This window comes from Athene noctua, chromosome 1 (genome assembly GCF_965140245.1).
Source record: "Athene noctua chromosome 1, bAthNoc1.hap1.1, whole genome shotgun sequence".
In the NCBI taxonomy this organism is placed as follows: Eukaryota; Metazoa; Chordata; class Aves; order Strigiformes; family Strigidae; genus Athene; species Athene noctua.
The window spans coordinates 129,193,142-129,217,988 of NC_134037.1; the positions used below are offsets into that span (position 1 = coordinate 129,193,142).

Below are 24,847 nucleotides of genomic sequence, written 5' to 3' on the forward strand. Positions count from 1 at the left end.
TTTAATGAACAACAAATAAAATCCAATTCCTGTTTTACAAATTAAATATTGTGATAAGGGTATTTTCTTAAATCAGACCTGTATATCAGATAGAATCTCAGATACAAAACCCAATAAATAGAGCTACAAAGTAGAAAACCAAATTGCTTTCAATAAAGTAGCACTTTTTAACAGCCATAAAACTGTGTTGTCTCAACCTGGAGGCTCCCAACCTTTTGGAAACATGTCTATACGTTAAGTTCCTTTAATGAACTACAGTGGTAAAAATACAACTTCTCATGAAAGATTTCTGGTTTTAAATTTGTGGGTCCAGTGTCTCTTTTAGAAGTAAAATCTGTTACGGCACAGCAATAATGCCAATATAAAATATACTTTCCTCTTCTCAAGGATGAAGTACGTGCTGGTCTTATGGAGCCTCATTGGGGCTACAGGATGAATGGAGCAGTAATACCACGTGTCAGTTTGTTCTACAGCAGCTTAAAGCCAGCCTATGGGCACTGCTGGTTTCTGAATGGGAATCTCGCACCAGTAAGCAGCAGTGCCAGCAGTGCCCTGACTACCATGCCAGGGTGCAGCTCTGTGTGCTTCATTGCTGCAGGTCCATAGGTCCAGCCCAGATGTAATGATTATGTCTCAAGAAAGTTTATCACAGTGACTCTTTTCACATAGTCTGAAGCTGATAAACTCTTGAACCTTTTTTCAAAAGGTAACCCTGATCATTTAGGGATCCAATAAAGCTTTCAAAATCTGATACCTGTGAAAAGACAAAAATAAAAACCCAACAGATTAGAACAACAACATTTTATCTGATGTAATGCAACAAACACTTTAACAGAACTTAGTCAAATGAGGTGAGTTAAGAACAGGCTAGATTCCTTAGCAAACTGCTGACCTACTAGGAGGTGGCATACAGTCAGTTGCACCCTTTTGTGCTTTATTTACACATTGTTTTTATTGTGGTGTTACATAGAACAAGTGTTCTCCACTTTATGAAATGCAGAAAGTATGCAGTTACATGTAAGGTCTGAAACACAATTATCTACCAAAGTCAAGCCTGATTTCTACAACTCTCACTGATTTCCAAATATTTGTTACAGGTATAGGCAAAAAATATTTATATATAAAGGGAAAATTGGAATTAATAGAATTAGCTATAGGTTGCTGAATGGAGTGATCGTGTGAAAAGAGAGTTGGCAGTAATGTGTTGTGTCAGACAGGATTCACACCAAGTCCAGTCTTATATACAGTCAGTGTTTGAACAAGTTTGGAAGCTGAAGCCATCTTGCCTCAGCAGGCCAAAGCGGGCTAACCAGGTAACAAAGCACAGCATTAGTGCCTGTAATAAGATCCACAAAAAGAAATTAATTATCATTGCTTTTCACTCATTACACCTGAAATCCAGTTTTAAGTTTTAAATTGGCATTTAAAGCTTTTTATCATGAAGCAAAAGGTAGAATTAGCTATTGATATTTTTATTTGGCTCAAGTCCCCCACAAATACAGAATGCAAATCAATTCCAGGATAAAACACATTTCTGGCCATCTGTCTTACATGATGTTCCTATCAAGTTACAACACTGGGACACTTCAAGCAGGAACAAAAACCAAAAAGGCATATTTGGGACAGAGAAGGCCAAGCAGAAATGTGACTGTACTACTGAAATAGAACATGGACACCTCCACAGTCTAAATTTGGAAATTAAAATAGGTGTGTCCCCCGGGGAGCCAGAGGAATTAAAATATACTGAATCCAAAACTGCCTTTCACAAAACAAAGCAGAATCTTGTAAAGGACCAGCCTCAGAAGTAGAGCCAACCCTTACCAGTGCCAGCAGTTCTTACAGTCTAACAGCTAGTAACATTAGTAAAGCTTACAATTCAGGAAGAGTAGTCAGCCTACTGCTTATTTCTGTTCATTGCAGAGAGGCACAACAGATGTGCCTTTTCCACTTTTCATTTTGCAACAAACAATTTTGACTGGTCTTGCAGTTTGCTGTTGAAAAAATGCTTGATTTCCAAAACTTACTCGTATTTGTAGCTCCTTTGCAATCTGTCGAAGCTGTTGCAAGTCAAAGAGATTGTTGTAAGTTCTCTCTGCAATACTGTTAAGGGCAGAAACAAATTTTTTTGCTTGTGACCGATTGCTCATTCCAGACCCATGCTGTGAACGTTCAAAGTCCAGCTTTCCAAACTCATCAGAGTAGGTTCCCAGCATGCTAAAAATATATTAAAAAAGATCAACAGGAGGTAAAAGCAAGAGTACATAAATTTGCTCCCCAAAATATAACTGCTTAAGATAGCTTTCAGAAGCCACATAGTGACTTTCTTCCTAGGGGATGGTTTCTTATCTAGGGAACTTAGCCTAAGCATCTGTTCAAATCACTTTTAAAGTTAAATTGTTCAACTGCAACAACAGAGAGTAAATTACACAAGAGAAAAAAACCCTTTGGCAGCACCTCATGCCTATGTTACTGTGCACAAAACTGCTACCATGATACAACTCAAAGGCCTAAGCATTCAACTCAGGGATGCCGTCAGTTTAAGAAGAACTAACAAATCTGAATATTGGCAGCATGGGCCTAAACTTGATAAAGTAATTTCTTCACTGTGTTTGCATATCTGTATTTAAAAAAACAAGAGTTTTGAATGAATAGCACTGTGGTGCTTTATTTATTTTTAAAGCAGTGTGCGTTACCTGTATTTCATTATTTCTATTACATCCTCAGCATCTTCCTTGGTAGATTTCTCCCTTAATTCCAGCCTTGATCGTGCCTTAAAACAAAGCAAAAATCCCACAAAAGTATATTTAAGATATAACTGATCAGGAAAAATGCTACAATTGCTCTACAACAAGCACAAATTTTAGGAGCAGAGGTGGAACCTCAGCCTACAGGATTTACAGGAAGGTTACTCTATTTTTTCAATAGCATTTCAATGTCATCTCCTGCATACCTGCAGGATGTAGCTTGAAGTTTATTTGCTTTTTAACAGTGTATTCTTAGGAAGCACCAGATCACAAATAGTGTTATTAAGACATAGCGTTAGGGAAAACAGCGGCAGTTTAAGTCCCAGATGGGCAGCAGCTTGTTCCTACCTGCACCTACTTTTTCCTCCTTTCAGGAGAATGTGACAGATTCTCTTCCCATCCCCTTAAGGGTGTTTTACTTTATAACACACTTTAAGGAACAGTAGCTCTTAAGCATTTGTAAGTCTCTCGCATGCTCACTTTTTTTTTAAATACAACAAAAAAAGCATAACAGTGAATAGTGAACAGTGAATGTCAAAAATTATAGGATACCAGTAGTAGTTTAGGAATAATCTTTTTGCTTTTGATCTCTCAAGTATTACAGCTTGCATCTACCTCTGTAAGTCGAATCAATGACTCTAGTTGCCTCATGGTGATTGGTGTGCTGTCTACTCCTTGATTCTGTTTCCGGAGCTCAAGGTAGAATTCCTGGAGGACCTGAGCAGCTTCTGGAGATAAACTTGGGTGAACGTACTGCCGAGCATATCCAACATACTTCCTCAGCAGCTGATGTGGAATGGCATCAAAGTTTTCTCCTGGTGAGATCTAACCCAGTTACAAAGATCTTAGATTTCTGTCTCAGAGCCCTATACAATACAAATCTTAACATAAAATCTTCATCTTCTGTGCTTTATCTGGCAAAATCTTCACTGTAAAGGCTTTAATGCTTCATATATGAAGTATATACTTAAGAAGTCTTAAAGACTTAAACACACTTGGACATTTCAGAAAAAGCAGCTGAAGCTTCTCATTTGCAATTAAGTGCCAAATATGATTTAACTATATCAAGATTTTTTTCTCAAAATGAAAATCCAGTTTTCCAGTTGTTATAATCTCCACAGAAGATTAAACCATCACTGCTGATATCCCATTTCCATAAGTGCACACATTTAGCTCCAGTAGGGGATATTTCTCCCAAGACCTGGCACTTGACAATATCAGCCCTCAAACTGATCACTTATGTTTAATAAGAAATATGCTTCCTCTCCTATAATCCCCAAATCTATCATGAGTTGCATATGCCCAAGGATTTGTTTACACACTGCTTTATTCAGATTCAGTACTTCACAGCACATTGTGTTATATCACATTATTATATCCAGTCTACTTCTGTAGCTCTTCATTGAAATCTAACACAGCAGATTTGCTTTAGAGAATCTCATGCAAAGTGCCCTCACTACCACAACTGAAAAAAACCCCAGCTCAGCTAATAAGTTCTCTTCTGCGTGGAGATGAAGATGGCGTGAGATACATCTTTAACAGCTCTAGCAGGGCAGGTAACATTAGGTGCAACAGACAATTGGTAGAAACTGGTGGCTGGACCCTTAAATGCTTCCACTTTAATTAAGAGCCAATTATCATGAGAAGAAGAGTTGGAGAGTGAGGACATTCAACAGGTCCCAGTGCAAGGAACACCACAGGAGGGGGATGCAGCAACAGTCATGGGAAAAGTCCTACCTTCAGCCTTTCAAGCAGTGGTCGATCTGAAACAACTTCGAGAACAGAGCAATCCTGAGTGTTGCTACGAGTCACAACAGTGCTGCTGCAGGCTGTCTGCTTTCCAGCTCGGATTGCCATCACGTGCTCAGACAGTAAGTGGTCATGATCTTCATTTGGGGTGTCCAGCAAAATGAAAACTAGATCAAATCTTGACAGTAAAGCACTTCCCATTCTACAGTAAAGACAAGAAGACCACACAGTGCTCAAAGAAAAATTACAGCAACTCTGCTCCATTTCAGAGACATTAAAAAAATCCTGTCCCATTCACTCAGACTAAATTAGAACAGCAGTTTCTCCCAAAAGCCATGAAAAATTATTACAGTAGGTTTGCATTCAAGCTCCAGGAAACTAGAAAGCTACAAGGCTGCCAGAAGCATCTACTCCTGAATGTGAAGTACAGAAGCAGCATTTCAGAAAGTGCTCACTTTAAGTTCTCAGACACTGTTTTGGCTTTATTATAATGTCCTCCAACTGGGTTTGCTGCAGCAATGATAGATGTACGAGCTGGCAAACTGCAAACAATGCCAGCCTTGGCAAGGCTGATGCTCTGCTGTTCCATAGCTTCCAACAAAGCCTGATGCTGGTTTCCCATCTTATCAAATTCATCTATTCCACAAATTCCTGGAAGCAATTAATACAAGACAAAGACTTATTAGAAAACACATTAACTGATGGACAAGCATATGCTACAATCCAGTGCTGCATCAAAAGTCCAATCTAAAGTCCTAGAGACTGCAGGTGACAGAGCAAGTCTCCATTTCAGCAAGGTTTGTTTTGATTTCATGCTGTGGCAGCCAAATCATTATGAGGTTGGTATGGCTTGCAGAAGCAGTGTCTCAATTACACACTAAGATAACAAAACAAGCTTTTTAAAAATAGAAATAGATGACAAATCTCATAAACCAGCTATTTTTCAAAACCAGTAAGAGTCCAGCAACTGCCATTAAGTCAGAGATTCCTCAACAAGGAAATCCTAGTTCTCTGAGACATTAAGTAAGGCTGGTATGTGAATTGCAGAACTCCAGTTTCATATATCCTAATCTGTAGGAAAGCAGGAATCACCTCCAGAGAAATCACTGGAGACACTCAGAACCTTCCAAGGTGTGAAAAGCTAGTATCATACTTTAAATTTACATTCTTAGTCCGCAGTTATGCAAGCACTGAAGTTAGACTCAGCAGCAACCCCCCCCCCCCCATACAGTAATCAAAACCTGTAGCATTACATGTACCTTGATCTCCAAGCACTAAAGCACCAGCTTCCAAGGCAAAATCTCCAGAAGCGCCATCTCTAGACAGTGTAACAGTCAGGCCAGAGCTGGTGGAAGTGTTACCACAAACATACACACCTCGAGGAGCAACATTACACACTGCCTAGAAGAGAAACAAATACTTTTTACTTCCCCAAGGTAAAGAATTTCATAAGCCTTATTCTAGAGAAACAATTCAAAGTAAACCCAGATTTGTTTCTTTCTGCTTAATGTGGCCCAACAGTAAAGTTCAACTCCCTACAACCCCAAGAGGCATACTTCTGCAAAACACAGGAATAACTTTGGTCACAATACTTGCAGTACAGCCCTGTCTACTATGTTATCAAAACTACTAGGACCTTGGGCACAGCACTTACTTTTCAAATTATGTTGAAATGCTTGGGGACATGTTATCTGTCACAGAACTGCAGATACATAGTTTCCGTATCTTCAGACCCCAAGGTTTATTTAGACTAAAATCTTGTCCTAGTGCCCCACACATGCTGCTTCAGAGGAAGCATGCAGAGTTCTTCCCACAATTAGGGGACGAAGGACAATCCTAGTCTTCTCCATGCCTCTAGTATCCAGAAAGCAGCATACAATTTGAAATATGAACTCGAAAAGCAAAGCATGGTGAACTTGGACACAGACATGTTGCAGTTAGATTTGGCTAGAATACAGTTATAACTGGATTCTCCCTGCAACTCTCTATAATTACTGGTGCCTCTGGTTTACTTAACAGATAACACCCAAAGCACATTTGTGCAGTACCAGACAGGCACTGACTACTGAATAAAAAATCCAAAAGAAACAAAAAAACCTGGATCCTGCACAACTTTGGTTTTCTCCTTGGGATTTTTTTTCTATGACAGTGATGACAGAGGAGCCTCCTCTCAGGGTCTTCTCTGAGGAAAAGATTACTGTATTTTTTTGACTGGCATTCTGTTTAGTAACAATGTGAAAAAACAAGCCATCTACCTTATGCTAGAGAGTTCCTATTCAATGAAAAAGTAAATTTAAACATTTGTTTGTCAAGATGCCTGCATACAAATCTATCATTTTAAGTTATTGCAAGTCACAGCCTAACACATGTTGACATTAGGAAGACTCAGATTTTTTTAAATGAGGTATTCAATGCTGCAGGTCTAAGTGAAGTCTGTCCCTCTTTCACTTCACAGTAACCATGGGAAGACATGGAACTTTAAAACCACTTTGTTTAATATGAAAACATTCTATTACTAACTGGTTTTGTCAGTCATGCAGAAATGCCCACCAAGAATAAAATCCAAATGCAGAAGCAGGTCCCCTTCCCAAAAAGCCGAGATCTGCACTAGCAATATAAGAACAGGGTAAGAGAACAGAAGTAAACCTCACAGAAGTCAAGTGACATGGCATTTAAAGTTGCACTATTTCCAAGAGCATATTTATTTTATTTGACAATGGATCAGCTAAATGAAGATGGAAAGAAGTGAAACTCCTCACTGGGGAAAAGGGTTGGTGAAAAAAACTACAGAAGGGCAGGACAGCAAGCTTACACTTGAAAGCCCACCAACTGGACCAAGTATACCTGCTTGGTAAGTGGTTTAACAGGCCTCACCCATTCTGCAAGGCTCCCTTCTGCAGGTCCCTGTAGAGGACCCCTTTGGGCACTACCATATTTTTGAGGCATCCTACATGAAAAGATAACTCCAACCAGGCTTTGGTCTTAGCACAGCTATCCTACCATGCTTACAAAAAGTCAAGGTAACAAGGAATTCAAGGAAAACACAGTCAGACAATAGAAATAATCAAGCCATACTTGCAACATTTGACTTTTTCCTAATCCTGGATCTCCAACAACCAGAACATGTGGATCTCCTCGCACCGGGATTCTGTTCTTGTCATCTACAAACTTCTGACATCCTCCAAATAACGCCAGGGCCAAACCTGCCTTTACAATCTGTAGCGGTACATAATAACACTAAGTATTTGATCACAGTGACTCATACTGACAGCTCCCTAGAACTGGCTGTAATAACCCCTTCCTTCTGGATGGCTGAACTTCAGGGTATAAAGGATGCCACCTTCTTGACACTGAATGTGACTGAGTCAGTCACCTGTAAACACAGTCCCTGCCCCTTCTTCCCACTCCAGATAAGCTTTACAAATCCTTTAGGAGTTTGCTGTGGCATGAACATTTCAAACTGAAGTTGCAAGCAGAGCTGTCAAACTACTTACCTCATGGCCATAGATTGCAGGACAAAGTGAGCTAAAAACAAAGAACACAGTAACATCAGGGGAATATAAATCTTGTATTACTATTAAGTAATCACTTGTTCTGTCTCTCTTCTCACAGAATACCTCTACAAACATATAAAACTTTCAGTTAGATGTTGCTGGATTTCTAGCAGTATCACTATAATTCAGCAGCAGCAAATTTCTTGAAATTTTCAGATAACCAGATATGCTTGAAATAAGAAAAGCGTTTCATCTGAGTTCACAAAAACACAGAGGAGAACCAGTTTCCCAGTGGTTTCTGCACCCATCCTTATCTTAACCAAGTAACTATCTGTAACCCTCTTTTTAAAGGTCTAGTTTCACATTATTTGACTCCACTTGGGGGGCCTGAGGGACACTCCAGCTAGAAGAGTACTTCTGGGTCTGAACTGAGGGTCTTCCACACCCTCTGCTCAGTTCTTGCACCTCTTTCCTCTGCTGTAGAAAAGCAGAGCAGAGAACAAAATAGTACTGATGAGTTGAATTTACTCAGTGAGGAGCAAAATTAATTAATTGCTCTTTTTACCCACAGCTTTCTGTCTCAGAGGTGAACTACACCACTCCTAACTTCCCTGTATCCTTAAATCTCTCCCAAAGTCCTAACATCCCCACAGCAAGACTTTAATTTCCTCCTGAGCCCCTTTCCCACTAAAGTTTGTTAATGTGTGGTAGCTATCGCACAAGCCTCAAACCTAGGATTAGACCTAGTCAAGGTCTGACACAACTTACTTCACAATGAGCCTGAACAGCTTTTGCTCAGCTTGAATTTCTTGAACAGCATAGAGGTCTTTAAGTGAAAACTCCATGAATGATCTTTGAAAAGTCTCATCATCAAAATTCTTTGGTTTTTGTCCTTTACTGTTGCTGACAGAATTTGCCTCAATGTACAACAAGAACATACACTTGTCATTCTTATTTTTAGAAGCTCCTGTTAGAAAAATCGAGAAAGAAAGAAAGAGGTTTTTTTGTATTGTTAAGTACTGATGTTATTTATAGATGGCATAGGATAATTCAGAAACATCAAATACAGCCATGTGTAAAATGTTCATATTTAAGTAACTGAACATCTGCATTTTCAAAAATTGATGCAAAGTAAGTTTCCAGTTACATTTGTTCTTTAACTTTCCTCCATTTAAATATACAATAACAGTTTCCTGGATTAGGAAGGTATATGTATATAGGGAGAATTTTCTCCCAGAATAACAAAGTTTCCCAGGAATTTTAAATTATTACACTATTCTAGTCAAATAAATGTTGAATAAAAAAATGCTTCCACTCAGTATTTAGAGGAAAAACAACCCATAGTGCAGAAAAATGAAACATATATCTTAATAATTAATAATTTTCTATATTCCCAAATGATTACTGAGCAGAGAACAGTCTCACAGTAAATCAGTACTATAGTTCTCTGCAATGCATTCTATCAGAGCTGTGCACAATGTATTCCACTTTGGGGAAAAGAAAAAAAAAGTTATAAAATCTCTCCAGGGAAGACTAAACTAAGATGATAATACTCTTTCCCTACAGTGTGACAGTTTTTGTATCAGTTGAAGGAGATATTAAAGGGAGAAGGTTAAGTAACTATCAAGTCTCAGCAAGACTTCAGGAAATAAGGATGTCCCCCCTACATGAGCTGTTCAGCAAAGGCTTTCCTATCAGCTGACACACTAAAACATCATATGTCAGACTGGCACTGCATATTCAGGACCACAGCTGCATATAGAGAGGGGATTTCACAACCCACTGGTCTAACAGCGGAGATTAGAGACAGTGCTCCTCTTGGATGGCACCGCTTCTGGCTTTTCCAAAATAACTCCACATTATAAAACCTTGGGAACTTATGAAGAAATATACACTGAATGCATTTACAACTTTGTGAGCTCAAATTAAGGGGAGTGGCTGTTGTTGTTCTTGTGTAATCACTAGAAGAATCCCCACCCTAGGAAAAAAGGTGGTGTTCTCAGATGTTGTATTTTACCTTCCTCAGTGCTCGACACCTTTACTATCCCAGTAATTGTGACCATATCTCCTGGGACACAGCTGTCCACAAGATCCTGAACCAGTTCACATTCAACTGTACGAGGGATTCGACCTGTTTCGTGCTGATCATCTGACATCAGCTCCTGCACCCTGCAAAACACAAGGTGAGCATATACTCCATGCATAACATGTCCAATTCAATTATGGCATACAAGATCTGCAGCTGTGTGCTTCCAACCAATCCTTTCCAAACTGAAAAGGCAAACAGCAGAAATGCCCTGATAAACTCTAGAAACAGCAGTGCTGGATTTGGAGAAACAGACTTTTAGTTCCAACTTTAATATATGGCTATATATTATGCATAAAAGCCAGAAAGACAGTAACTATGACCTCCAGAAATAAAAGTTGAAATTCAGATTTTCTAGCACTGATGAGCATACTCATGTAGAAATAAGTACAGTACATGAAATAAGATGGACCTCATATACAAAAAGAGGTTAGATATTATAGCTCTGATGAATGCTTAATTGGCATTTTAACCCTGCCAAAGCCCAAGAAATTCCTCAAACCATGACAAGAACAGTAGCTCACTCTTTGTACAGTTGTAAGAGGCTAGTAACTAACAAGTTCTTTAAAAGATTCCGGTTTTGGCTCTGCACTTAAAGCTCTGATAGTCTTCTTGAAAGCTGAGTCAAGCTTTTCTTAAGAAGCTGTGATAAACAGCACCCTCCAGAGCTGCTGACAAGAATGTCAGCATGATTTTTTAAATGACTTATTACAGAACATAATAAAGAAAAACACATTTAGATGTTATTTGGCACAGTAAGTCTTTTGATACAGAGCCCCTGAACTTACAGAATCTGAATATAAGAAGCAGGACAAAGTCAGCAGAGTCCTGTTTTTTCCAGGCTGACACCCTGACTACAGTAAGCTCACAGGACAGACAAGAAACAACACATCAAACCCTTCTGAATATATATTACGGGGCAATAATAGGATGGGCATAGCACTAATAGCGCATTATAAGATGGAAGCAATGAAAACGAGATCCACCATCTATCTACCTTCCTACACTTTACCATTGTTAATTTCTGCAGAAGCAGTGACTTATTCCCCCATAGCAAATGTCTCTCAGATTTCAGGCAACTTATTTACTGATTAGACATAGAAAGTAGATGAATGGGCAGGGGCAGCACTATTTGCAGAAGGACTGGGGAACACAGTATCCCTTCAAACTAAGATTTTTAACCCTCAAATTTACTTTCAGTTCATTCAACTGTCACAACTAACCAATGTAATTTAATAGGGCTTTTCTAGTCGATTTACAGCTCATTAAAGGGAATAATTAGAAAGCAGAAGCAATTAGAAATGATCAAGAAAACCTGCAGAGCACAAACTCAACATTTCTCAAGAACTCTGTCACAGTAAGAATCTCCAAGAAGCTATAATATTGGGTAGGTTTAATATACAAACTATACTGATGCTCAGATAGAACAACAGTTTCACAATACAAATTTTGAAGAGTACTTGCCACAGAAGAGTAAGATTATTAAAATTACAGAGTGTAACATGAAATGAACTGTCCCATCACTTTTTGACTGCCCTGCAGCATTACATTTCCGTGCAGAAGTGAAGATGTGCTTACTTGATAGACTGCCAGTCCACTGTAGTGGTTAAAGGAGAGCTTCTGTCAGCTGTGAAGGATCGGCCACGGCACTCGGGAATAAGGCACTGTAACAACAGTAATTCTAATTTATTCTCCACCTTTTTTAAATTCATAATTTGAAATTACCTTATTTTAAAAAAGCAAAACAATGCAATTAATTAACACCATTCCAGGAAAAAAGCTAGTTAAATTAGAGCTGCAAATTAGTGCATACATAACGAAGAGCTAGCAAACACAGACACCCAAACCCTGACTCATAGTTGTTAGAGTAAATAATCCCCTAGGTGAACTGGTTTGAGTGTTGGGGAGGTGAAGGGTGTGTGTGGTGTGTTTGTTTGGTGTTTTGTTTTGGGTTGCTTGGTTTTTTTTTCCTTTGGGTTGGTTGTTTTGTTTTTTAAAAATACTTGCAGATGTTCCAGAGGACATACTTTTCACTTGAGCACATCAGGTAACATAAAATAACTGGGCATTGGTCTATGTCTAATGACTTTTTAAATCCAGATAAAACCCAGTGAAATTAAAACAGAAAACCCCAATCTAAGCATAGAAAACCACTGCAATGAGGAAGAATAGGCTTTTTAAACATAACTGGTGAAATGGAAGTGAGGTGAGTTTGGGTTGGGTTCTTTTCTAGATTTGAAGGATTTTCTACATAGTGCTTTTGTTTCAGAAGGATACAATTTTTTCCAGATAACAAAGGTATGTGCTAATACAGCTACATGGTAACTTTAATTGTTTCTGATGTGTCACTTGTTTAACCTACCTTTAAGATTAGATTTTAATTTTTTTTTTAATACCAGTAGGGCTAGTTTTTGACAAATCACTACAGATAAGGGAAAAGTATGAAGTTAAATGATTTTAACTTGCCTTAGTTGGAAGAGTATACTTTCCATCAGGTAGAGGAACACTCTGAACATCTCCACATGTGCCACATACGAAAGCTAGCTTAGTGCACAGAGGCTTAATGTTACTGACACGCACAACAGTACCACGCAAGGCAATATATTTTCCATAGCAGTTTGCCCGCACGTTTTTCAGCTGAGTTAGCGGCTCGTAGTTGTACATCCTACACAAAAGTTAAGCATTAGCATTTTGAAATCTTATCATACTTAAATGCAGTACAAACAAAAAACCCACCAAAAAAAAAATCCCACGCTCAGCAACTACAAAAAGGTTTATACTCTAATTATTAACAGTAATCCAGAACAATGGTTAGAAATATATGTCTGTGGATCCATGGCATATTCTTTGATTCCTGTTCTAGAAAGCAGTATAACACTTCATATTCCTCAAGCGTGTACACATCAACAGCTGTACAGTTTGTCTATATAGTGACACCTCCCTCCTGTAAACAGAGACTAGCAATGCAACAGAAATTACTTTATATAGAGTTTAGACCTGCAACACAAAAGGATCAAAGATTTGGACATTAGGAAAAAAATGTTCACAGAAAAGAGTAGACAGTGGAATATGCTGCCCAGGGAGATGGTGGAGTCACCATCCCTGGATGTGTTTAAGGGTCATTTAGATGAGATGTTGGGGGATATGGTGGAGCGGAGAACTTTGTAGAGTAGGGCTGATGGTTGGACTCCATGATCCAAAGGGTCTTTTCCAACTTCAATGATTCTTCTATGATTCTATGACTTAATATACCTATGTTCCAAAAGGAAAGGTAAGTTTTTGTATTTCAAGGACAAAAACCTGTCATCAGGTGCAATACACTGCACCTTGTTAAGGACAACAAATAATACCTAGCCAAATAATTCCGAATAACAAACTTTAAGCAGAATCGTTTCTCCTCATTGCACTGTCTAGTCCAACCCCTCCCTGCTCAAGCAGGGCCAGCTAGAGCATGTACACGTGCCCAGATACACGTCTAGCTGAGTTTTGAGTATGTTCGGACAGAGAGTACACAATCTTTCTCACAGTAAAACAGTGTATTGTGTTCACATGGAAGTTTAATTTGTACCCACTCTCCCTTGTCCTGTAACTGGACACCAATGAGAAGCGTCTGGATCCTGAAATCCAGTGTTTTCCCTGCTCCTTCTGCCTAGGACGCTGAACACCACCACCTCATGGTTCAACCCTGCCTATGCAGCAGAACAATGTTAGGAGCATGATATTTTACTGACCTACTGAATACCTTCCTCAACTGGATAGTGGTCTGTAACTTAGAATTTGAGAGCTTGTAAATAATTTTTTTGGCCACATGTTTTTTCTAAACACATTCTATTGTGTAATTAAAAGGTGAATTTTTATAACAATGCAAAACTTTAAAATACATCATAGTGCTACAAGCCTCCCAACTAAATCCACCTGCCATGCCAAAACACGCTGCTTTCCCATACCAAGCTATTACCAGCAGAGAATAAAAAAAAAAAAAAAATTTAAACTCAAAAAGGGTTTATACTCCCATACCCTCTCAGAATTCTGAAGTCTGAGATACCATTACTTCTGATAAAGAAAAAAAATTGTGCTAAGGGCTTGTTTCATTAAAGCTCAAAGGAAATCACATTTTGAAAATTATAAGTCATTATGATTCTTGTAAGTACATGCTTATTCAGAATTAGTGTAACCTCATCATCTTAATTTCAAATTAAAGTTTGATTAAAATAAACATTCTTGAGACTAACAGTAATAATTCAATAGATTTAAGCTAATACAAAATAACACATCCTCATACACCACTGTCAAAACATCCATACAAGGAATAATATTACCAGCTGTAGTTTATGTCTACACCCTCCAAATCAGCCTCCTTGCAAAGGCGAGCCTTTGGCTAACAAAAAGCTAGATGATAATAATCACTTGCTAACTTCTCCAATAAACACCAGAAATGTAAGTGAAACAGCTATTCTATGAAAGGTCTTAAAACCAGAACTATTTACAAGTTACTTCTCTACTTAGACACTTGTCTAGTTAAAAGCTGGCTGCCCAGCTTATAAACAGGTTTCATTTCACTTTTTTCTTCACAAGGACAATTTAGCCTTTGTCGTGGTGAAGAAAAAAAACAGATAGATCTTCCTGGAAAAAAACCCCAAATACTCAACACCCATTACCTAGCATGAATGAGAGGCACATTTATTATAGGTTCTCCATCAAGTGGTAATCCTTCCTGCACCTGCAGCTCTGCAGCATGCCTTTCAAGGTCCTTTGTCAGCACCTAGGCAGAACAAAAAGGCAGACACGAATGCAGCGTGCCATGCAACATGGATTCCATTTGCTAAGTCTGGCGACCATCCCTTACAATCAGATCCCCCTACTGAAGTCTAAAGAGGTCTCTGCTGTTCAGTGACCCTCCACTTAACAGTGTTTTTCTGCCCTTGAGAAGTTTTAGGCTTCATTTTAAATGGAAATTAAAATCAACGTATTTGCTCTGTTTGTTTTAATCTAAAAACAAAGTATACAATAATCATTAATGCTGTGGTCAACATGCGTTTTGTTTGATAAAGCCCAAATATCTGAGAACTTATCTGTTAACAAGCAGCAAAATGCTACTTTAAGAGACATCGTACAGAGACAGGAATTCTTCAGTTTGCTCACCATTCACGCACCAGCTGGGGTTCTGCTGCATGAGGTGGGACACACAACACAGGCAACTCACAGTGTATTATAAAACCTCCAGGAATTAGAACTCCCAATAGGGAGTAACATACACATTTGAATTTCACTTAGTTTTAGTCAGCTGCTTTGACAACGAATAGGCAAAATGCACCAAGACCAAAGCATTTTCAAAATGTGATTTTGTGGGCCATACAGAAATGGCAAAGATAGGAGTTTGAGTTTTAAATAAACAGTAATTTCCTGTAAAACAGAAAAACATAGATTTGGGTTTTATAACATATTTGCCTCTAAGTCCCACTGATTTTTTTTTTGCTGTGAGGGTTATGCTTCTATGTATTAGAATGTCATATTTACCTGATGAATCGCTAGACCCATACAGTGCAGTATTTTCTGAGGCATATCTCTTAATTCAGTAGATATATTTGGTATGGATTTAGTCAGTTCTCTGTCTTGTATTAGTTCCTTATAATCTACAAGAATACTTCCTTTTCTTTCAATTTCATCCTGTGAAACATTGTTATAAAATACACTTCAAATTATAAACACAAGACATCCAAATCATGTCAAACATTTCATATGATGGAGATTATTTTTGATGGAAAAAAATACACAAAATTTGTAATGTTATTGTATCAACAATAAGTTGTTGGGGTGGGATATGTTTTGGTTTGTTTTTACCTTATCGTAAAACTCAATGTGTTGCATGAAAAACTTCTCAAAGGCTTGAGTCTTCTGGACAAAAGGAGACTTGTCAGCATAAGCTAGTTAGAAACATATCACTTTAGAAACTGACAAATAATTATTTCCAGTTCACAAGTAAACAGGCAATTTCTCTTCCATTATTTTTACGCATTCCAAAACTAAGGAAGATTATAGATCTCTACAGTATCACAATAATGTTCTGTTATAAGGCATATTATAAAACAGAATGTTGTCCATGATGACACAGGACAAGCACATAGGATCAAGAAGAGTACAGCAAAGATATGTGTATTCCAGTCTGTGATAGACTGCAGGTTTTCTGTAATAGATAAAGTAAGATCGTGTTTTACACTATTCAAGATTCCTTCCCAAGGTTTGGAGCCCACAGAAATTACAGTATGCCACAAGACCGAAATCTCTATTGTATTAATGTTTTTATATAACAAATATTAACTTCAGTTGCTTTCTGTTGAACTTATCCCCTCTACTTATAACCAATTCCAGAAAAAAATGGAATAAAATACTTGTTACATATAATTTTAGTCTGAAAATACCTTCAGAGAAATAAAGTTTCCAACCCTTATAGGGAATAAACTGGTCCAACGTTGACTGAACGAGTCGAGATCTTACTGAAAAAAAAAAAAAGGGGGGGGGGGGATTAGAATAACATGGATACTAAAACTTCACAAGTTTTAGTCTCAGTGACTTTTTTGACCACCTGCAGGCAAACAGCTGCAATTGCTTAGCGCAAAAGGAGTTCAAAATAGAAGCATCATTGCTTCAGAAAACAGGTAAAAACACAGGAGCTGGCTCACCAGGTTCGGGCATTCTTCTCCACTGTCCCTTCTGTCCTCTGCCTTGCCATCCACCTCGCCATCCTCCTCGCCAACCCCGAAAGCCTCTCCCCTGGGCGCATCCCCTACCTCTGAGGTCCCTACTCATCCCACTCCGCAGGCGTCAGTTTGGGGACACGACAGAAAACCGAGCTAAAGAAACAGAACTTACACCAAAAGAATACTTATTTAAATCAGGGTTATTTGCCAGAGGGATTTCTGCAAGGGGCTAGGAGTGAAGGCCCTGAGGTACCTCGAAGAGTTTGTGGAAGACCTGGCCTCCCTCTCCCTACCACAGGCCCCGGGGAGGCAAAGCGGAGCTCCGTGAAGCCGCCCCAGCGACAAGAGAACGAAACAAACGGCGCCAAACCTCCCCCAGAAACGCCCGCCGCTCGCGAGCCTTTTTGTCCCGCCAGGGGTACCGTACCGCCGCCGCTCCGTCCCTGCCATTGGCGGGCCGTCCGCGCCTGCGCAGGGGCTACCGCCGTGACGGAACGCGCACGGGAGGCGGCGGCGGGGATGGGGGACGGCCTGTGCTCGGGCCCGCGCATTTGTGAGGGGGATTGCGCCGTCCTGAAGCGGGATGATGTCTTCAAAGCGGTGCCTGTGCTACGGCGGAGGTGAGGGGCGCCCCGGGGCTTTTCGATCTCGCTTGTCAGCTCTTCCTCAGTCGGGGTTGGCGCTTTCCCCTCCCCCCCACCAGTGAGGCGGCTCCCACGGTCGTCGCGCGGCCCCGTCTGAGGGAAAGGGGGTCTTTCCCGCTGTGCCAGTCAGAAATAACGGCCTCGTTAGGCCGGTGGGGGACAGGCAGCGTGAAAGATTTTAATGCTATGTTCCTATGACAAAAAAACCCCAACCAAACCAAAAAAAAAAACCGGAAAATTTCCTAGCTGCTTTTTTTGTAAGAAGTTGGAAGATCTTCAAGATGGTTTTGTGTTCTCGTTGTCGAACCGGTGCCGACTGAAGAGGTGCAGCAGCCTGAAAAGCGTATTTTCATTATACTTATCTCGCTGTGGCATGTAATTTCTGCGAGATGCAGCACTGATTTGTTTATAGGGATTGGCCTCAGTGTTCTCATCGGTGTTAGGCTGTAGGAAGATGCTGGATAGTTCGTAGTTTGGAGAAGATGCTATGAAAGGTCTCCTATTTCTTTTTCCTAGGCTAACAGCATTGCAAGAAGTGTCTGCACCCCAGCAGGGGTTACTATAATCAGTGGACACAGCCTGGGCTCTTCCTATTGAGCAGACAATTTTATAGACCAATGTGTAGAAGTCAGTCGTGGGTAATGTGGCCAGACACCTGATTCAGTAGCATGGAGATTTAAAGGTACAATGCTTGAATGAGACTGGTTTAAAAATGGCATAGCTCAGGCCTAGGATTGTGGGAGTACTGGTTATTGACAGGCTTGATGTTCACCAGTAGAATCTGGCACCAAAATCAGGTTGTCACTTTGTTAGCCTGCAGAGCACCACCAAGACCTCTTCATTAGATCCCTCTTAAGTTTTTGTTTAAAACTCCCACTATAAAAGAAAGAAGAAAAACGTCAAAGAGCAAATATTCTCACAGGAAGTTAAATAACTTTTACCTTAATTTTTACTTTGCTATAATCTGGTGAGGGTAAGAGCACTCCAAGAACGTGTGACAATATGTGGTTGGGTATTCTGTTTAAAAATGGTCATTGAAATGAAATTTCCGCACATACACACATTTTTCTATCCAAAATTCTTTTCAGTCATTTCAAGTCTTTTATAATCATTTATTAGTTTTTTAAAAGTTGGCAAGGATTAATAGACTTTATGTGAGCAAGTATAATGTTAATTTTTTATTAAGAGGATGTGGTAATGTCTCTGATGGAGCTTTATTCTTATGCTTTATTTAAATTCTGGATTGTATTTGGGGGTACAAATAATACCATATGTAAAATATATGCATGAATTGCGTACTTCAGTCAGTAGAAAATTAAATAAAAACAACCTTTTTGCTTAGCTTCAGAATTAGTGATGAGTATAATAAGCATAATAAGAGCTCATATTGGTAAGTTTTGATTCAAATGTGAGTGTGGCATATACACTGGTACTTGTTTCATTTGATAAGATCAGTATTTCTCTGGTTGGCAAGGAAACCTTTGTAGGTCATCCTGAAAGTTAAAGGCTTTGTGGATCCTGTTTTGTGTGAAGAAAAAAAAATGCAAACCTCCTTTAGTGCAATCAAACTGAAAGGGAAAATAAAATCTTTTGTTTGTTTATTTTTTCTTGTATTAAACATTTCTAGGATTCCAAGTCACTCTACTATCTGTTTTCTTCATAGTTTTTTGGCAAATGTTATTTCAAAGGAGCTCTGCAAAATACAGGTTCATGCTCATCTTTTTGCACTAATCTGCATGAGCCAGCCTAGATTTCATGTACTTTAGATTAATTTATTTCCTTGCCTTGTTCTGACTTTACCTGTCAAAAATCACACAATATAATTCACGTGCTGTAGCCTTTTTCATCTGCCAGTTTAGAATTCTTTTGAACTGAAAAAAATTTATTTTTCTTACTGTATGCTCAGTTTAAGTTCTTTGTTCTTCTCCTAACCAGTTTCAGTTTAATGTGGTTTTGTGGTTAATTTAACTTTTTATACTTGTCCTGGTTTTCTTCAAGGATACAGATAAAAATGGCATATATGAAGCTATAGTTTAGTTTCAACTATTGTGGGTTTCACACATAGTAGAAACAATGCTTTTAATATAATTAACTTTTATTTCAGAAAAATTATTTTTGAGAAGCAGTGGTTCTATCTGGATAATGCCATTGGACATATTTATGGAACTACATTTGAAGTAACCAGTGGGGGAAACCTTCAGCCAAAGCAAGAGGTAGAAGAGACTACCACAGGTATTGCAGAGGATTGACTGGTGGTTGGAAAAACGAGTTCCAATTGATTTGTTTCTTTGATAATAGCAAAGATGATGGAAAAGCTTTCTATTAATCATTTGTTAATTTAACATTACTTCTTTCTGTCATAAAAGTGCATGGTTCTGTCTTGATCTGCTGTTCCACTAGTCCTGTAACAAGTAAGACTTCTAATATGGGAGAAAATGTGAACTTCAGTTTGGGTGAATCTATATATAGTAAGGTGTATTTTACATATTACCTTTCACTGATTGCTTCGGCAATACTTTGCAAGGCCATGAAGCATGTGGGTTTAATCCCGAGAAGTTTGCTTTCTGTGAAACTAAAATCACGTGTTTCTCCAACTTAAAGATATTTAGTGCTAGATTTTACAAATCTATATCCTTTTCCTTTAGAAGCAAAAGAAGCAGGTACAGATAATCGTAACATAGTTGACGATGGAAAGTCTCAGAAACTGACTCATGATGACATAAAGGCTTTGAAGGACAAGGGTATTAAAGGACAGGTAAAAATAAGGTTTTGGTGTCATTTCTGTGCTACCTTGATGGTTATATTTGAGTTTATGAAATAGACTATTCTTTTTATCTGTGTGTAGACTTCAGTGCTTTTTCTTTGTTCTTCTGCTCAAGTCATGTTTTTCCTAAAGATCTGTTTTTACAAAAATGCAAAGGCTATTTTCAGAGAAAACTTCATGTAAGGTTGGCGACTTTGTCAATAGAGAGTAAAGTATGAATTTTTATGACATCAGAAGTCATAACAGACAAAAAGAAAAACTAAAACCATAAGGAAATACGGCTCACATAATCACCTTTTAGTTTTGTTTGTTTATAAGATTCAAAATGCTGTTTCTCTATAGGGACTTATTGAAACTGAGCAATAATTAAACTATTAAAGGTTTAGCAAAGGGTAAACACCAAAGTATTAACAAGTAACACTATGTAACAGACATACTATCACTGTGTCCCTAGGTAGTACTTAACAAATGCATGTGCTGCCTGGGTTTTATTTGCACCTCAAAAGCAAAGAATATTCTCAAGAGATCAGTTCTGTTCTGTTAGAAAAGAGATTGGTTTTCACCCTGCACTTTGTCAAAAAGAAGTGAGAGCATCTTAGATGTTAAAACACTGCAGCCAGTTCTGTTCTGCACATGTTGTCAGGCAAAACTCTCTCATATTTGATTTATCCTTTCTAATAATAAGAAGAAATTGCTCATGCTTACATCAAGTTCATCTCCTCTTTGCATCTCACCATTTGCTGCTGCTCTTCAGAGCAGCTATTCTGCTTTCGCCTGCTGAATAAGGGACGGGTCCAAGGAGTTCAGAACAGTATTTCTTCTGTTTCCATGCCTGTGCTGCTCGTGTTACCTCTTTTGAGAAGAATGTACTAATCTGTCTGATAGCTTCAGTGTTTTCTATTCGTTCTCATTATCCATGGCAGAAGATGACTCTGGCTTTTCTGTGTGTCCTCAGCATGTCTACATCTACCATACTTTTATTTTAGATTATTAAAATATCCTACTTTCTTAACTCTGGTTTCTGAACTGTAGCTGACTATTCATTTTAAACTGTGTTGTATTAGCAGCAGTAGATACTATTCTTCCATAGATGTCTGGTAAAATCTGAACTCATGTTTGTGAGTGGCATGTCTTCGTGATGCAAGCTTAAAGATGATGGTTATTTGAAATAAAACCACCTCAGTATTAATGAGGTTTGATGTCCCATTACTTCCCAAATCCTTCCTAAGTCCTGAGGGACAGGCGTTGGGATGAAGACCTGAAGTGGCATGTACTCCCATAGTGCTGCAGTTTCCTTTTGGCTTTTGCTTACCCTAGAGAAATATTACCCAGTGTCCTCACTGTAAATTTTACTGAAAAACATCCAAATAACCCAGAGGAAGAGTTGGATTGGCAAATGGAGGAGATTAGAACAAGGAGACCAGGAAGCAAAACCTAGAATTCTGGGAAAACCTGGGAGCTAGAGAAGGAAGAAGTTGGGGGAGTATTGTAGGAAATACTGGGGAGTTTGATGTGGTGCAAGGGGCTGGTACGGGAGTCTAGCACAGTTTGGGAGACAGGCGAAATTAAGTAGGGTAAGGGTGATGTCTGATAAGTAGCCAGAGTACAGGGGAGGAACTAACAGAAGATGAAAAAAAAGACACCCTCAGAGACAGCAATGCTGATGTCGGTCAGGAGACCCAAAGAGTGAAGAAGGAGTTGGATTAAAGTCAATATTATAAAGTACATCAGGTTCCTTGGGGGTTTTCTGTAAAATATTTTTGCCTGTATGGCTTCACAGAGGACTTACTGTACTGTCATGCAATCCAGTTACTATGGGGAATGTTAGACTGACAGAATATATGTCAGTTGTTCCATAATAACTGACAATAAACATACCCTGTATTTAGAATGAGGCAGAGTGAATTAAAAGTAGCTAATCGCTTAGAAAGCAGGGTAGTCTCATTCACATTCAGCATAGGAGAAGAATATTTAGATACTGAGGCTCACAGTGAGGGCTGAAGTAATGACTTGCTGATGCTGAAAGAAACAATTCTGCTTTTGCCTTTATTTCTGGCCGTATGGGTCTGCCCTCTCTTAGGAGTTAGTTCTTGCACCTACCTGACTCTTTCCCCACAAAATACCTTGTTTCCAGGATAAGAATTTTCAGTTTTGCCATTTTTCACTGGCATTACATAGCTAAAGAACACTTAGAGACAGAAGTACGTGATTAAAATCCTGCACGTAGTCAGGGCAGTGCCTTGTTTTTCGTGTTGATTAGTAGACATTTACTTTGCCATTAGTGTCAATAGAAGTTAATGGTATAGATACCTCTACTAGAAAAAAGTGTTTTCAGTGTTGGTTTGAAAATATACTGCATATGAAATGAATGAGAAATAAATACCAGGTATAATAAAAACAAATTTTCTTTTCCAAGGAAATAGTTCAACAGTTAATAGAGAACAGTACAACATTCAGAGACAAAACAGAATTTGCTCAAGATAAATACATAAAGAAGAAGAAAAAGAAGTAAGTGAATTTTAAAATGTGGAAAAGACTTAGTAGTTCTCTAATTTGTTGAGCTTGAATTAACACTATTACTGTGTGTTTCTTACAGATATGAGGCAGTTATTACAATTGTGAAACCATCCACTCGCATTCTTTCAACAATGTATTATGCAAGGGAGCCTGGAAAAATTAAGTAAGTTTTCATTTTGGTTCTTTTTTCAAATTATAGCAGAAAGATATTTTAATATTTTTCAAAATACCTGTATTATACCAGAGGATATAGTACTCACAGTTCTTTTTTTTTCTGTTAATGGAAAGATTGCAAATTAATAAAAAATAATGTGATATAGCAAATTAATCAGTGTGCTATTGCAGCAAAGAGGAAAACTCTTTTACACACAGCATCAGCTTTTACCATTTCCCTACCACCACCATCTTGCTAATTACCTATGTTGACAGAAGCCCTTTGCATTTTCCGAGGTATCTCTTACTGGTTTTGGTCAGTGGCGTGTCATCCCCATGTAATCACAATCACCAGAGTAATCACAATAGTAATCGCAATAACAAGCCACTTAGCAGAAACAGGAATTTCTAATGTCTTAGGGATTCACAACCATCTTCAATCAGAAGTCTCCAGAACTTAAAAACATGTGGTTAACATTGAGGGGCAGGAGTGGAGGGGCAACGAGAACAGAGATTTCACCGTCTTTGATTTTCACTTACCTGAATTAAATGATACTTTGTTACAGGCGTTGCTTCAGATGGACTGATTTATTGTTTTTAAAGTAGTAATGGTAGATCTAAGATGCTGAGACTTGAAAACCTCAAATTTATGTTATGTAAGGCTTCTCAAAGCTTTTTGCTTCTCTTTGCCCCATCTCCTTCACTTGGCTTTATTTATCTCTTAAGGTTTCTTTGCCTTTCAGTCTTTCAGTGCAGGCATTGCAGTCAAGAGTTAGGTTTTGATCTTGGGTTGCAGGTGGCACGTGCTGCTGTGAAACAGATGAAGATCACTAAGGATACATTACTGGGTTAGGAATGCATTCAAATGCCATTTGTTCTTTACAAAACTGACATGTCAGAGAAATTAAAAAAAAAAGTTCAAGACAATGCTTTGACTGGCACAGCATGATATATGTGCTTTATTATGTGCACCCTACTTCGTACCCTACTTTTGCTATTTTCTTTGTAAAACTACCCATTCCCTGTTAATTTCTTCTTGGCTCTGGTTCTAGTCCTTCTTTATTACGAGATGGCAAATCATAAGTTTCCATATGGTGACTCTGAAGACCACTGGTGCTGTTCCTGGATATCTACCTGTAATCCGACTTTTTTTGACAGGCTCCTGAGCTAATACGCATCACGTCTAACTCCAATAAACTAATCTGATATTTCTTAAAACCCTCTGTCTTCTAAGCCACTTGCGATACGACACTTTAGCTCAGATGTTGACTTTAGGAAACGTCCGTGCTGGCAGCAAGATGATCGTCATGGAAACATGTGCAGGCCTTGTGTTGGGTGCGATGATGGAGCGAATGGGAGGTAAGTAACTTGATAGATTTGGTCGTGTACAGAATAAGGGCTTACTTGAAACTTAAGAAATACGCATCTTCGATATTTTTAAAAGGCAGTACCTCAAAATACTTTCTCAGTTTTTAAAATCTACTTTTAACATCTCCAGTATTCAAAGAGGTACTTGTTTTTCCATTGGAGAAAGTTATATTTTGTATATTTCAGTTGGATTTGTCTTTCACTATTTAAAAATCCTACGAAATTTTAAGCTGATACTACTGTATGTAGATCTGTGTTAGCTTCTGTCTTGGCATAATGACATTGTGTTTAGAAAAGACTGTAAGGAGCTTGCATGCAGATTCTTCCCAGGCACCTGGGAAGTCCAGGAAAATGAACAGCAGAAAACAGGAATGGTAATACCAGAATTCAGACAGCCCACAGCACTGAAAATGTTGTCATTCCTCTCATTCACTGTGGCAGAGATTTAACATCTGCAAAATGTGTATTTTAGAAGTAGTATATGACATTTTCTTCATCAGGTTCTAGGAGAATTTTGACTTGTTCTTTATTTCTCAAACCCAGTTAATTAGTTTCATTTTAAGTCATTCAGAGTCACAGGACAGAGGTGACAATTATATTCCAGAAGCCTGGGAAGGTAGGAAATGTGAC

General features: G+C 38.6%; 2 protein-coding genes across 6 annotated transcripts in view; one reads left to right on the top strand and one right to left on the bottom strand.

Annotated features, from left to right (window-relative positions):
- MCM8 (minichromosome maintenance 8 homologous recombination repair factor) lies at positions 1-17,236 on the bottom strand. Of its 3 annotated transcripts, XM_074926584.1 has the most exons (19): positions 17,025-17,236; positions 16,754-16,938; positions 16,493-16,567; positions 15,915-15,997; positions 15,591-15,740; positions 14,732-14,835; positions 12,540-12,738; positions 11,652-11,737; positions 10,005-10,156; positions 8,756-8,954; positions 7,988-8,018; positions 7,569-7,709; positions 5,753-5,894; positions 4,949-5,144; positions 4,482-4,695; positions 3,360-3,569; positions 2,694-2,770; positions 2,025-2,214; positions 1-754 (listed from the first exon to the last, which is right to left on the bottom strand). In XM_074926584.1, the coding sequence occupies exons 2-19, from the start codon at positions 16,878-16,880 to the stop codon at positions 662-664; spliced, it is 2,469 nt and encodes an 822-aa protein (XP_074782685.1). In that variant the 5' UTR covers positions 16,881-16,938; positions 17,025-17,236; the 3' UTR covers positions 1-661. The 3 variants fall into 3 exon arrangements, with proteins under 3 accessions (XP_074782685.1, XP_074782850.1, XP_074782770.1); XM_074926749.1 differs by lacking the exon at positions 15,591-15,740; XM_074926669.1 differs by having other exon boundaries at positions 16,754-17,236.
- TRMT6 (tRNA methyltransferase 6 non-catalytic subunit) overlaps positions 17,237-24,847 on the top strand; it is a 16,849-nt gene continuing 9,238 nt past the window's right edge. The window contains exons 1-6 of one of the 3 annotated variants that reach the window (XM_074926878.1): positions 17,237-17,391; positions 19,520-19,647; positions 20,061-20,170; positions 22,596-22,687; positions 22,776-22,859; positions 24,084-24,208. In XM_074926878.1, the coding sequence (XP_074782979.1) occupies positions 17,291-17,391; positions 19,520-19,647; positions 20,061-20,170; positions 22,596-22,687; positions 22,776-22,859; positions 24,084-24,208 (640 nt within the window). In that variant the 5' untranslated portion in view covers positions 17,237-17,290. Of the gene's footprint in view, positions 17,392-19,519; positions 19,648-20,060; positions 20,171-22,595; positions 22,688-22,775; positions 22,860-24,083; positions 24,209-24,847 lie in introns of those variants that run through there. The other 2 variants (XM_074926958.1, XM_074927037.1) reach the window with 2 other exon arrangements.

Coding starts and splice junctions, on each gene's coding strand:
- MCM8 (XM_074926584.1), bottom strand. CDS start 16,880: ATGAGTAGGGACCTCAGAGGTAGGGGATGCGCCCAGGGGAGAGGCTTT. Junction 14,836..15,590: donor TGGGTCTAGCGATTCATCAG/GTAAATATGACA, acceptor TGTTCTGCCTAG/GTGCTGACAAAGGACCTTGA. Junction 5,895..7,568: donor GAAAAAGTCAAATGTTGCAA/GTATGGCTTGAT, acceptor TTTCTCTTCTAG/GCAGTGTGTAATGTTGCTCC.